Consider the following 14,654-nt stretch of genomic DNA (forward strand, 5'->3'; position numbering starts at 1 on the left):
TGTCAGCAGATGAATTTGACGGTTTTCTTCACTGCAATCCCAGCTCCTGAGGGCCTGGGAGGTGTCTTGCTCTCCTTTCTGACTTGGTAGCCATGCTGCTGGACAGATAAGAAGTGGTGGATGGGAGGAACTGGGGCCATGTTCTCTGGACAGCTTGACCAAGGAGGTCAGAGGCCCTGGGGGCAGGGTACAGACACAGGGGCTTCTCAACTGGAACATCTTATGTCATTCTTCAGTGATAGAATATCTTTGACTCTTCTTCCGTCACTCATTAAAGCAGAGGCCAACATGTGAACAGGAAGGTTTAGAACAAGTGAGCTAATGCTTGGGAGTCATTGATGCCTTGTTTTCTAGCAGAAAATGCAGTCCTGTATCAAAACTACAAAGAAAAGGCTCTTGACATTGACTCTGATGAAGAGTCCGAGCCCAGAGAACAGAAGTCAGAAGGGAAAATTGTGATCCACCACAAGCCCCTGAGGTCCACCTGGAGCCAGCTCTCTGCGGTGAGTGAGGGCTTCCTTAGGTGTGGGTATTTTGTTGAAGGTCATTCATGGATCTCTATATCTGATTTTCTTCCTCTCTACCTCTCTTGTGTCTGTCTGTTTCTCTCTCTCTCCATCTCCCTCTCCTTTTCCCTCCCCCCCACCTCTATCTCTGTCTCTTTCATGCTGGTCTTGAGACTTGAACTCAGGGCCTGAGCACTGTCTCTGAGCTTTTGTGCTCAAGGCTAGCACTCTACCACTTGAGCCACAGCTCCACTTACAGATTTTTGGTAGTTAATTGGAAAGGCTCATGGATTTTACTGCCTGGACTGGCTTTGAATTGTGATCCTCAGATCTCAGCCTGCTGAGTAGCTAGGATTATAGGCATGAGCCTCCATGCTTGGATTCCCTGATTTTTTTTTAATCTGTGGGAGCAAAAGACCACATTGTGGGAATTAGGCATAAATGTGGCCTATTGATCCTGTAACCCTAAGGAGAAAGCCTCTTTAGGTTGCAGGGTTTCTCAAAACTCTGCAGACACTAATATGACCACAAACTCTGACACTAATGCCAAAGGGTAGGTTTGACAAAATGACTTGTCTTAAGACTGATAGGCTGTGGGTTCAGGAAAGTCTCCTTGTTCAGCACCTGTTCCTGCTTCTTTTGAGTTCAGTGTATGATATAAGGGTGACACATTCTGAGCCTTATCACAGTTGCTCTGTCTACACACAAGGAGTGCAGTACAGTTCTTCCTAAGATTCCTTGGATGTGGATATTTTCTTGAAGTCAGTTTATGAACATCCAGTCTCTGGGCATCTTGTGTGTATATCTGACTTGTATTCCATTCTATTTTTTTTTTCTTTTGGGTCCAGTTGTGGGGCCTGAACTCTGGGCCTGGGCGCTGTCCCTTAGCTCTTCAGCTCAAGGCTAGCGCTCTACCACTTGAGCCACAGGGCCACTTCTGGCTTTTTTCTTTTTGCTTATGTGGTGCTGAGGAATCGAACCCAGGGCCTCAGGCATGCAAGGCAAGCGCTCTACCACTGAGCCACCTTCCCAGCCCTTGTATTCCATTCTAAAGCCATACAAAACGTCACAGTGTGGTGCTGAATTTACTTCATAGTTTGGGCCTGGCCTTTATGGGTGTCTCATGCCTTAGCAAGCTGGAAGGCATTCTCATGGCTGGCTTGGGTAGGGGTCACATTGCATCCAAAACAAGCCAGGACACCTTCAGTAGTCCTGAGGCAAAGTCAGAGCAGAGTTCCCTTTAAGCCACACAGAGTATTGTACAGAGAGTCTGGAGCAGGCACTCAGCATCGGAAAAGAGCTATGTGGGTTGGAATGCTGTGGCCAGCGTCATGGTGGGGCCATGGCATGCCGGTGGTGAGGATGACTCTGGTTCACGTTCTTCCTCCCTCTTCGAATGCTCCAGAAACCAGCTCCTTTCCCTCTGTCTCCTTCCCACCTTCCAGTTTTGTTCTGTGGAGAATCTGTTAGGTGCCAGTACCTTCAAAATGTTGTGTGGAAAGTGGAGTGAGTTAGTGATGGTCGGGTAGGCTGTGTGAGCAGGCCTTGTGGAAATCGAGCCCCTACCACTTAGCTCAGGCTAATAACTGCCACGGCTCAATGTTGCCAGTCTTATTAATAAACATAGGAATCTTGTACTCTTATCTGTGGGCTGGGCCTCAGCAGTGTGCTACTTCTGTGGTATTTGTGTGTTTTTAATGTGGTGAGGTGGTAGTACGTCTCCTTAGGCTTCGTGCATTGTGTTCCTAATCTGGTGTCCTCACGGAAGGCAGATATCCAAGCAGGTATTTGGACAGACTGCTGACGGGCCACAGAGGCCACCTTGACACTCTCTGGGGCTGGTGAGGACCGTTTGGTAGGGACCCGGGAGGAGGAGGCTGTGTATCTGGGGCATTTTCTGTCTGCGATAACAGCTGTTGGCTTCTGAGTATCAGCAGAATATGGATGCCGGTGTCACTGACACAGGGGTCCAGTGAAGCTTCTGCATGCAATGCCACCATGGGCAGACTCCTGGACTCCAGCGTCACCCTTCAGTACAGCTTCCCATGTGAGCTTGTATTTTCATCCAGCAGAGGAAAAATGTACAGAGATGTTCATCACCAGGGTGACATCAGAAGCTGTGCTAGTTGAAGGGAGAGCTGTAAAGTGGGATCAGCCTTGAGTGTGCATGACCTTGGAGTAACCTTCCCAGAGACGAGAGTATTTATCGTGTTGCTTGGTAATCATATTTAATCAATGAAGCACAGATGGACTTTGCCTGTTAGCATTGCTTAGGTATGAACACACATTTTCTTTGTGTCTTTTATTTCTACAATTTACTTAAATTTTCCTCTATGAGGTACTTCCAAGATGATTTAAATAAATAGAAAAGTAAAGGTACCCATTACCCAGACAGGACAAATGGATAAAGTTCTATCATTGATGTTTGCTTCAGCCTCTGGTTTCTGAAAGACCCACTCAGCATCCCCAACTCTCCCATTCTTCTCTCTGCCTGCCTTCCTGGGAATAATCACCATCCTACAACTTCTCCTTTGTCCCTGTCCCTCCCATATGGCTTTTCTGCCCAGTGCCCATCCAAAAAATGCAACCACCTCTGGATTTTAAGAAAGTGGGTATTTTAATACCAAAACATAGCTGTTGCTTCTGTAGAAGTTAGCCTGGTAGTAAGTGTGGAGTTGCAGGTTGTGAGGGTGCTTCCCGTATGCCATTGGCACCTTCCTCACCTGTCTCTGCTCCTGTCCTCCCTCTTTGAGGATGAGCTGTGGGGCAAAGGGCAGCTCTTAGAACTTCCACTGTTGATATGTGCTTTGCATCATTTTCCCACACCTAGCTTTTAATACATGAACTTACTAGGGTGGCCCATTGAATCTTGGGTGTGTCCCTTCGATACCAGCCTCTTCTGTGATTAAGGCTTTAACCCTGCCTGCAGAGTAAGGAGGGAGAAGGTTTTCTGGCAGTGGGTTTGGTCTCACCTTGGTGAGCATCTATCTAGTTAAGAGGGGATCATGTGAGTGAGCCCACGTGTTACCCATGGTTGATTGTTTGCTTTTCCAAAGACTCTTATTGCTGTTACAAACACCTGCTGCTCCTGAGATGGTGAAATGCCCTTATTAGTTGACTATCAGAAGTGGTCCAGGTTCTAGTCTCTTGATGTGCAGCAATTTGCCATAGTTATAGTTGTTATATAAGGCTTTTGAACCCTCATTGTGTAGTTTAACTTGCTGGAGTGTGTTTATTTACATCTCCTTTGGTTTCTTAGGACAGTGTTGGGTAATGCAGTGCTCAGGCACACGTGACAGGACAGACTGAATGCAAGGGTTGTGGTCATCTGGGAATAGAGGAGGACAAGCACTGGACAGACTGAATGCTACAGCTGTGGTCATCTGGGAATAGAGGAGGACTAGCACTGTGTCAGAGGGGCACTTAGTTGTGCCTTGTGGGTCAGGAGCACTTAATGGCCACAGTTTTCCATAGCTGGCCCACAGTGAATTAAGTGTGTGTGTATTTAGCCTCGATGGCTGGCCATGCAGAGGCGGAGCTGGCCATGCAGCAGGAATGCATCCTGGGCTCTCCCTCATCTCCTGGGATAGGGACAGGCTTTGCCTTAGTTCTCTGGATTGTCGGAGTTTACTGATGGGACCCACAAGATTTGTTGTCTCTGGTGGTGTATGACCTGCAGGGCTGTTGACTCCAGTGTTGTAACTGGTGCTAGACTTGAGGCCTTGGGAACACAAATGCATTTGAAATGACTGAAGTGGCCATGGTTATACATAGAAGGTTATACATGGTTATACATAGAAGGGCCTTGGGAGTCTTGGATTTGAGAAGTCATTCTCACCTGGAAGGAGAATTATCTGGAAGAGTGCCCAAGTCACACAGGTGAATCTACCCACACTGGCAGCCTGTGGAGTGAGCCAAGTGTTCTTGGGTCTCTGGGAAAAGCTTGTGGGTTTGTAGAAAGGTATCGATTGTGTCTGTCAGGACAGAACACCGGGTACTTGTTAGAGGAACGCCAAGGTGCTCGGCCAGCTGCGTACTGAGAGAAAAGTGAGTGTCACAGTTTCCCCGAAGGTCTGCCCAGAAGTACTGGCTGCCTCTTTGGATGAACTCGAGTTCCTTTAACTTTTTGTTTTTCCCCCACCCTTCCCTGCTCCTACTGCTCTGCCCTGTTAAGCAATGACTGTTGTGAAACCCATGTTTGTTTTGTTAAGGTCAGTGACAGGACCAGAGCCCTGCTTGCCAGCCATGCCCTGATCCCGTTTGTTTGCCATGGGGTGTGTTTGTATAGTTTCTACCACCTTGAAATGCCAGGTACCTTTGAAAAGGGTGTTCTGGCTCTAGAGGCAGAGGCATAGGCCGCAGTGGCTGGAGTGTTTTCCACACCTAATATAGCCATCTTTGAGCTCAGCTCTCTCTGTGCTTGCCAACCTGTGACTAAATTAGTGACTGCATAGCATTTCCAATGTTTCTTCAGCCTATGTGCAGATTTTAAAAAATCAGCTGGGGGTGCATTCTCATATCTTTAGCACAAGACTGATGGAGATAGGCACAGATCATGCATGCTTGGCATTGGGGTGATAGAGGTCTAGAATTAAGACCAGGGTCTCCTTCGTGCTAACCTCAGCTTTCAAAGCATACATTTCTCTCTAGGAAACTTTCTTGGAATTGCAGAATGGGAAATGAACATTTGAAAAATGAGAAGTCCATAAACAAAATTTCATTTGCTTCAAAAAATAAAAAACCCAGACCTTTTCAGAGTCTTAGCAGTTGAGTACAACTTTTTCTTTTAGGGTATAAGCTGTATTTATTGTTAGCATTATCATTTTCTGCTAACACCCTGTTGCTCAACAAACAGAAACTGAAATAGCATCATTTTTATAGGGATGCTTAATGCATTGAATGGCTGTAGAACACTTCCATTCCCTACATTTTTACATGCATATGAATAGGCAGAGGTTCAGTGATGAATCGCTTAAAATAGTAAATTTCTACATTCACATAATTTTTCATTTTTGGTTGTCTAATGCCACAACCTCAGAGTTATTTTTACCATCGTTAATTTATATCTTTAATTCTATCTGGCTTCATATTGGAGATAAAGATGTCTCTTTGGTTTGTCTGCCTAGGTTAGCTTCAGTTCTCAGCCTCCTGAGTAGCTAGGATTACAGGTATGAGCCACTAGCACTGGGCTATGTATCTTTTGTGTTAAAAACAAAAAATACCTTCATTTTCACATCTGGCTTACTTTTACCCCCAGAGGTGGATACAGTTAGACCTGAGGCACATGCACACCACACTGCATTCTGGGCGGTGACTTCTCAAGTGTTCCTGTCTTTATCATGAGCCTAGACCTGAGATGCTAATTATCATCCTGTTGTAGCTCTGAGATGAGGTAGAGGTCAGCTGTCCCATGCTGAGGGTGCTTACCATGAAGTACAAATAAATAGAGGCACTCTCTAACCACGAAGTACAAATAGATGGAGGCACTCTCTTACCATGTTTGAAGACTCACTCTTACAGAAGCAGGATGTGACTGTGCTACGTGCAGAAGAGAAGCCAAGTAGTTCAGATAGGATGGAGGTCTTCTCTGATCATGTCTGCAATCCCAGTCTTTCTCCCCTGCTCTGTAGATCATGCTGTTCTTCATTTGGCAACACTCTTCTCAACACACACACACACACACACACACACACACACACACACACACACTTTTTTTTCTTTTTTTTAAATTTTTATTGTAAAGATACTATACAGAGGGTTACAGTTACATGAGTAAGGTAATGAGTACACTTCCTATTGAGCATTATTACCTCCTCCATTGTTTTCCCCCTACCACACACACACACACACACACACACACACACACACACACACACACACACACACACACACACACACACACACTTTTTTTTTTAATTTTTATTGTAAAGATACTATACAGAGGGTTACAGTTACATGAGTAAGATAATGAGTACACTTCCTATCGAGCATTATTACTCCCTCCATTGTTTTCCCCCTACCGTCCCTTCCCTCCCTACCTTCCCCTAGGTTCTTTTTTTTTTTTTGATTGTGATTAAGTGATTACATAATTTCCCGAATTTCACAGTATTGTGGAATAATGATGCTCATTTAAAGTCACAAGTTCATTCTAACTTTCCTGAAGCAAATTGTCTATCACAGTCTATAACATATAACGGTGTACACATGTTATACACCATACATGTGATCAGCAGCATGGGGATATTTAGTAGTGGTTTGACCAGATGAGTGGAAGTTCTTTGTTTCTTAAGTCCTGTTAGTTTTGTCATATCACCTAACATTTTGGATTTAGCATCCACTTATCAGGGAGACTATGTACCGTTTGTCTCTTTGCTCTTGGCTTACCTCGCTCAACATGATTCCTTCTAGCTCCATCCATTTCCCTGCAAATGCCATTATTTTGTCATTTCTAATGGCTGCATAATATTCCATTGTGTGTAGATACCACAATTTTTGGATCCATTCATCTGTGGTGGGGCATCTGGGTTGTTTCCATATCCTAGCTGTTGTGAACAGTGCTGCAATAAACATGGAGGTACATGTGTCCTTGTATATTGGTTCCTGTTGTTCAGGATAGATGCCTAGAAGTGGTATGACTGGGTCGTAAGGGAGGTCAATCTTTAGCTTTCTAAGGACCCTCCAGACTGCTTTCCAAAGTGGTTGTATAAGTGTACATTCCCACCAGCAGTGTAATAGCGTTCCTCTTTCTCCACATCCCCTCCAGCATTTGTCGTTGGCTGATTTGTGGATGTGGGACATTCTGACTGGAGTAAGGTGGTATCTCAGGGTTGTCTTTATTTGCATTTCCTTCACCACCAGGGATAATGAACATTTCCTCATGTGTTTCTTTGCCATTTTTATTTCTTCATCTGAGAAGTCCCTCTTTAGTTCCCTTGCCCATTTAGTAATTGGTTTGTTAGGTTTTGGAGGGATTAGTTTCTTGAGTTCCCTGTATATACTGGATGTTAACCCCTTGTCTGATATATTGCTGGTAAATATTTTTTCCCAATTAGTTGGTTGTCTTTTTAGCTTGGTTGCGATAGATTTAGCTGTGCAGAAGCTTTTTATTTTAAGGTAGTCCCATTTGTCGAGTCTCTCTCCAATTTGTTGTGACCCTGGGACTCTGTTCAGGAAGTTCCTTCCTGTGCCTATTAGTTCAAGTGTCTCTCCTACTCTGTCCTGCAGTAGTTTCAGAGATTCAGGTTTAATGTTAAGGTCTTTAATCCATTTTGAGTTGATGTTGGTGCATAGTGATAGGCTGGGGTCCACTTTTAGTTTTCTGCATGTGGCCACCCAGTTTTCCCAGCACCAGTGGTTGAAGAGGCTGTGTTTCTTCCATTGTATGTCTTTGGCTCTTTTGTCAAATATCAGCTGGCTGTAGGCCTGTAGATTTATTTCTGGATCTTCTATTCCATTGGTCTTTGGGTCTGTTTTCCACATACACTCTTAAGAAAAATACAAATTACATCTATTTACATAAAGAATATAGATTATAATGCACGTGCAGTTGCTTTTTCTGCATGATATGTCATACACATCATTTCATGTCTACACATGAGCTACAGTACATTGAGTACAGTTTGCATGCTGTGGATATCTTTAAAGCTTTCCTTGGGGCTGGTGGTGCAGCTCAATGTTAGAACACCTACTGAGCATGCGTGCATGCAGCTCTGGCCTCAATCCTGAGCACCAAGACAAATAAAAAGGTCTCATCTGAATTACAGCAGTGCTTAACTTTGCATAGCCCCTTCTGAAAAATACAGAAAAATAGAAACAAAGCTCCTCTGGCTGAGCTGAGTGACCGAGGCAGCTGACCGGTAGTGTGTCAGTATTTGTGCTACCGATGGTTCTGAGAGAACAAAACAATTGATGTTGTGTTTGTGTCATGTTCCCCAGGTAAAGCAGAGTGCTTCAAGAAAGTGGGAAGAGACAGGCACACAGTTATTTAGTTTTGTTGAGCATAACCACAAAAGGAGATGTTTCGGCCAGGAACAGACCTGGGACCTAAAAGAGTATCTGGTTACCGCACTGTGTAGAAGCAGATGAAGGACTTCAAGTCTTCATTGAGGACCTATGTTAAGCACTGGAGATAGAGCAAGAACAGACTCCACCTTGTGCTCCTGTCTTTGAAAATACATAAATGGCGACAGGAACATCAGATATCAAGTGATTTCATGAGTAAACACAGAATCACAGTGCTGTCAGGAGCAGCATGTTGACTCTGCTGTCAGGTCTGTCTGGGACAGGTCCCATCCTGGAGGGAAGGTGTTGATGAAAGTGATGTCCTCTGACATTTGAAAAGTATGGAGACAGGTGCCTGGATGGGGTTGACAGGACAGGGTGGAGGAAGCTGAGGCTGAGTGCATGTCACATGCATGAACCTTTGAGGTGACAGTGGGTGAGGGGGTGAGATATGGCTTCCCAGCTGGGACTTTTATTTATTTTTTGACAGCCATAGGGCTTGAACTCAGGGCTTCGGGAACTGTCCGTGAGCTTTTATTTGCTCAACACTAGTTCTTTGCCACTTTGAACCACAGCTCCACTTTTGATTTTCTGGGGATTAATTGGAGATAACAGTCTCCCAGCCTTTCCTACCCAGGATGGCTTTGAACTGTGATCCTCAGATCTCAGCCTCCTGAGTAGCTAGGATTATGGATGTGAGCCACTGGTGCCCAGCTTCATCTGGGGCTTCTTATGAGTTGCTGCTCGTCCCTCTAATCTTGGGATGGCAAAGGGTCCCTGGACACAGAAGTCCCTGGATGCAGAGGTCCCTGGATGCAGAGGTCCCTGGGCTCAGAGGGCCCTGGGCTCAGAGGGCCCTGGGTTGGGGCCCTGGCTGTCTTCTGTGTAGTAATATGATGACTTCCAAGCCATTACCTACTAGGAAATCAAATTTAATAACCAACTCATTTTCAACTAGGTAGATCTTTTGGGCAGGCGGGTAGGCTATATTCAAGAACAATGGCAATCTTTTTTTTTTTTTTTTTTTTTGGTTATTGGGCTTAAACTCTGGACCTGGGTGCTGTCCCTGAGATAAGAGTTTAATGGACTTTCCTGCCCGGGCTGGCTTTGAACTGTGATCCTCAGATCTCAGCCTCCTGAGTAGCTAGGATTACAGGTGTGAGCCACTGGTGCCCGGCAGGAATTGTTTCTCTCTGTATGTCAAGGCAGCGGAGTCTGCTACCTATGGTCCTCTGGTTAGGTTTTGCAATGTGCTGCGGCAGAGCCTCTGAATTGTGCCCAGGTAGTGGGCACCTATGCCCAGGGCTCTGGAAGATCAGGCTCCATGTTTTGCTTGGATCTCCACCAGCCAAGTGACTGCTGTTGACAGTCTTCTCTCCTCACAAGCTGGCTTAGTGTGCCTATCCTTCTCCTGTGCACTCGGAGTTGCTGTGGCATGGCTTAGACCTGACACTGGCTGGCATAGCCCTGGCCTTCCCTCATGTTCTCTTTTTAGCTTGCAGGTAGAACTTGCCCATTTACAGTCTAGAGAGTGAATCATAGTGGATCAGCCACATTTCACCCTGGACTAGTCACTGGAACATGGGAAGGTGTCTGATGAGCTCTACTCTGCTCAGTTTTGGCTTTATGATGTTTCATGTGCTGAAGTGTGGCTGCAGTGGGCAGTTTCTTCTACAGAAGATGTGGGTAATGTGACTCCCTGTCCTCAGAGTTACCCACTCTGAGAGTGGGTTAAGTGACATGACTGACAGAATATGTCTGGTGCCAATTTGCATGTAGAATGGGCATTGCAACAGTGGTCTGTTTTAGTGACTGAGAACTATATTTCATCTTGTATTACAACTCGTGTGTGAGTGGTGTGTGTGTGTAATAAGAATTGGACAAAGCAGAAGTTGTCCTCCATACTGGGAATTTATTGTGGTATTCTCTATTCTGTTCCTTTTGTTACTTTAATAGACAATGATTAGAGATTCATGACTTTATTGTCTTATTCATTAAAAGGTAATAACTTGTAGTTTGAAAAATGCTCATATCTGATACTGCCTGTTTTCTACTGCATGGTATTCAATGTAGGAAAAGCCATGGGCCTAAACCCAACCTATATTCCAGAATGTGGCTGAGGAAGCAAAACAAATAAGGCATGTAAAATGCTTCTGTTTAGAATGCCAGCGAGTGACACAGAGATCAGAGAGCATAAAGGTCAGAAGAGTGCTTTTTGGAGGATATGACCAGCCCCGTTGGCCAATGACAGAGTGGGCACCAGCACAGATTTGAGTGCTGTGAATAAAGTCTGAAATGTAGGCAAGTAGAAGAAGAAAGGTAACTCTGTGCCAGTTTTTCAGGTATCTGTACAATGACATCATTCCTGCCCAAGCAAATCATTGTACATTTGTACATCTAATGCATGCCATTGTTTTTTTTATCATCCATTTTTCTGAAACAGGTTTTGTTCACGTTGAATTTTTATAGTAACCTGTGCTGTTCTAAATGATCATTTGTTGGGGGTGGGGGGTCTGCCATTCCTATCCACCTGCCACCACATAGAAACTTGTCACGGCATCCTGCCCAGTTGTACGAGCCTTTCCTGGTCTCCCTTCTCTTCTCTCTCATGCTTCTGGCTGTCTGTCATCTCTGGTTTTCAGCACGGCCTCATAAGCATTTGCTCAGCTTGGACTTGACCCAGAATCTTTTGTATTTCTCCCTTGACCTCAGTGTCTCTCTTTCTTCTATCGGCTGGTGGCCACCTCTCCTCACTGGCTTCCCTTCAGGCCACAGCAAAGCAACGCAAAAATTACAGTTTATGTTTAGACAATTCTACTTGGCTTTTTTTTCTTTTCAGAGGGAGGATGTTGAAATACATTTTATGTTAGTGAAAGTGATTCTTTCAAAGCATGTTTGTAAGAGTAAAGCCTGGAAATATCAATAGGAAGAAAGTCTAGTTGGACCTCTACCCCTCCAATCACTGTTGACAGTTTGATTTATAACTCTTAAGAAAATGTGGATGTAGGGGCTGGGAATGTGGCTTAGTGGTAGAGTGTTTGCCAAGCGTGTATGAAGCCCTGGGTTCAATTCCTCAGTACCACATAAACAGAAAAAGCCTTGGAAGTGGTAGAGCACTAGCCCTGAGCAAAAGAAGCTAAGGGACAGTGGCCAGGTCTGGAGTGGAAACTCCAGGACTGGAGAGAGAGAGAGAGAGAGAGAGAGAGAGAGAGAGAGAGAGAGAGAGAGAGAGAGAGAGAGAGAGAGAGAGAGAGAGAGAGAGAGAGAGAGAGAGAGAGAGAGAGAGAGAGAGAGAGAGAGAGAGAGAGAGAGAGAGAGAGAGAGAGAGAGATATTGTGGCTGTAGAAGTAATTTCTTAAGCAAAACTTCTACAACAGAGTAGTGGTTTTGTTGCCTTTGGCCATGTGGTAATATCCTCTGCACATGGTTAAAGCTGCACAGTGTGATTCAGGCTCTTCTCAATGTCACCAGTGCCACTCCATGACATTAAGCTTCCTTCTACACCTTGGTAAAGCTTCTACATGATTTCAGCAAATAACTGGTTGTTTGGTTCTTGTAACTAATCCCTTTTTAGTCATTAGCTTGTTTCCACATTTTTCCATTTAAAAGTCAAAATTTAAAGCTGATGAAGTTCTTTATATTACCTTTTGAACCACAGAAGGAATTCAGAAACATTCTGATTGGTTGATTATACATGGCCACACCACCATTAGCTGGTTACACCTGCTTGGACCATCAGTTTGGTTAGCTAAATACTGTGCTTTGGGAACTGGTTTCTCTTTCCCTAGATAACCAGACAGCATCGCCTACTCCCTGCAGTTCCTGCCTCTTTGTGCTTGGTGCCATCAGCCTTCTCTTGTAACTGGATAGATGTGTGAGCGCCAGCCCCCGTGCTCCCTGTCCTGTGGGCGCAGGCCAAGAGGTGTGGTCTCACAGAAGTGGAGAGCCATGAGCCCAGTAATGATCCTTGGCTAAATCTCCAAGGAGCTGTTCACTCTGAAGCCCTCACTCCAGCAGTGGCCAGGAACCCAGAGGGATGCATGCGGTTTGGGGGTCTGGGGGGTAGGGGGTGGTCTTAGTGTAGGGTAGTTACAGATCGCAGCTCGGGAGGTTTGGAGAAGGGGCAGGAGTCTGAGCTGTGGTCTTGGCCAGGTAGGCTAAAGGCCTGGCTTTGAAGGACAGACTTTTCTGTGTGGTTTCATTTGTAAGGGATGGGAATCGTTTACAGGATTCAGAGGTGCAGTGACTGGAAAGTCAGTGTCTCTGCGTGGTTAGCATTGGACACAGGGAAGCTTGGGAGATAAGTGAGAGTCAAAGAGTCAGGGCTTGGCAGTCTCGGAGGCCAACTCTGGGGGAGTAGGGAACGCTTCCTGTCTCGTTCACCTCCCGGACCCCTCCAAGCCCAGCACTTCACCCTTGGCCATCCCTCTGCCCTACTTGTATTTTCAGCTCCTCTAGAAGCCTGGGCTCTGCCTATGAGACACGAGTCAGGAAGAACGCCAAGCTGCTTGGACGGTCTCACTGTCCTTCTCATAGCCTGATGTTCCCTGCTTGGGGCCTCTTGAGACTCAAGAACTTCCATGAGAATTATACAATAAAAAGTGAACAGTCAGACCAGTGTTTTGAGCAGATGAATTAGGAAGTCGCTGTCTTGTTACTTGACTTACTTTTAATTAAAATGGGGTAAGACTTTATTAAATGCCCTTATAATCCCCCTTCTTTCCCACCCTCCCTCCCTTCATTCTTTCTTCTTTTCTTCTACCTTCCTTCTCTCGCCTCCTGTCCTTTCCTTCCCTGCCTGCCCCTCCTCTCCTCACACTCCTCTGCCACAAAGTGGCTCTGTTCCCATCTGGTCTGTGCACAGTGAGCTGTGTGCTGTCCCTCTGAAAGAGCTGTCTGGGTGGCTCAGAGCTAAGCCAAGCAGTGTCTCTGCATCCCACTCTGTGGATGAGGTAGGCTGGAACGAACCCCTGGTGTCTGTTCTAGAGGACAGCTTCTTCTCTTTCAGAACTTCAGAGGCCATCTGATCATCCCCGTGGGTGACCTTCAGTGAAGGAATTCCAGGTTTTCCTCACCTAGGGTGGCTGCGGGGCGTGGGTTCTGTGGCAGGAGCCGGGAGTGATGCTGAGCTAGCGTGCAATTCTTCTTTGCAGTCTCTTCCTCTGTGGACTCATGCTGAGAATCGCCATGAGGCAGGCATAATCAGCCTAGTCACAGCAAGTGAATGAACTGTGGAAACTTAAAGGGCTTCACTCTGCTGGGCGTCCAGTGTAGGTGGTGGTTTGCCAGTGTGATCTCCCTTGTAAATGCCTGGTACCTGTTTTAACCAGCTGCATTTGAGTCTTGGGTGGTAGCCACTGTGGGTCCTCTCACTATCTCTGCACTCAGAAGACTGTTGTCCAGAAACACTGTCAGGTTGTAGTATGAGAGAGAGGGCAGGAGCACGTGCATGCTTCACAGGGATGGAGAGAGCGGGCAGGAGCATATGTGTGCTTTGCAGGGACGGGTGAGCCGCTGGAGTCGGGGCAAGGGCTCTCACCCTAGCCTCTCCCCAGCAGGATGGGCTCTGCACAGGCAGTATCCCATCCCTGAGAGTGGCCACGGCAGGATTCCGCATGGCACTTCTATGACCCTGAGCAAAATCTGGATTTCCTGCTGACCCTGGGCAGGACGGTGCTGGCCTTCCCAGAGCAGTCTGGGGAGGCTTCTGCTGCAGAAGTCTCTATGCTAACTGGACAGACAGCTGGGGTTCAGATCAAGGTAAAGCTAGAGTCTGGTGTTTGTATTGCTTTCTGCCTCATAGATGGACGCTCTCCACTGTTGTGCATGGTCTCCCAGGGGGCTGTTTTATAAGGGCATTGATCTCAGTGAGGAAGAATCTATCTTCATGGGAGTCATTCCCCACCAGCTTGGAGGTTAGGGTTTCAGCATCCGAGCATGGGGGTTAATACCAGCATTCGGACCACAGAACAAGGTGCGGAGAAGGAAGCTAGCACGTGTTCTAGATGAACTATGCATGAGGACATTTATTGTCTTACAAGTTTTATAAGTTGCATTTTTGGAAATAACTACACATTATCTGATGTATAGATGTATCTGACAGCATTCTTCATTAAGTTTAGATGCTAATTTCTATCTCTTTCAGAT

The 14,654-nt window shown here is 45.9% G+C and overlaps 1 protein-coding gene across 6 annotated transcripts in view; it reads left to right on the forward strand.

Moving 5' to 3' along the window:
• LOC138837091 (rho guanine nucleotide exchange factor 26-like) overlaps positions 1–14,654 on the forward strand; it is a 79,115-nt gene that overhangs the window by 4,915 nt on the left and 59,546 nt on the right. For 5 of the 6 annotated variants that reach the window (XR_011375175.1, XR_011375174.1, XM_070035880.1 and 2 more), the window contains exon 3: positions 355–503. Coding sequence is in view for 4 of the 6 variants with exons in the window: in XM_070035880.1 (XP_069891981.1) it covers positions 355–503 (149 nt within the window). In the remaining 2 variants the exon portion in view is untranslated. The remainder of the gene's footprint in view (positions 1–354; positions 504–14,654) is intronic. The other variant, XM_070035877.1, reaches the window with a different exon arrangement.

This window comes from Dipodomys merriami, unplaced genomic scaffold, assembly GCF_024711535.1.
Source record: "Dipodomys merriami isolate MVZ:Mamm:240054 unplaced genomic scaffold, mDipMer1.0.p SCAF_261, whole genome shotgun sequence".
Taxonomy (NCBI): domain Eukaryota; kingdom Metazoa; phylum Chordata; class Mammalia; order Rodentia; family Heteromyidae; genus Dipodomys; species Dipodomys merriami.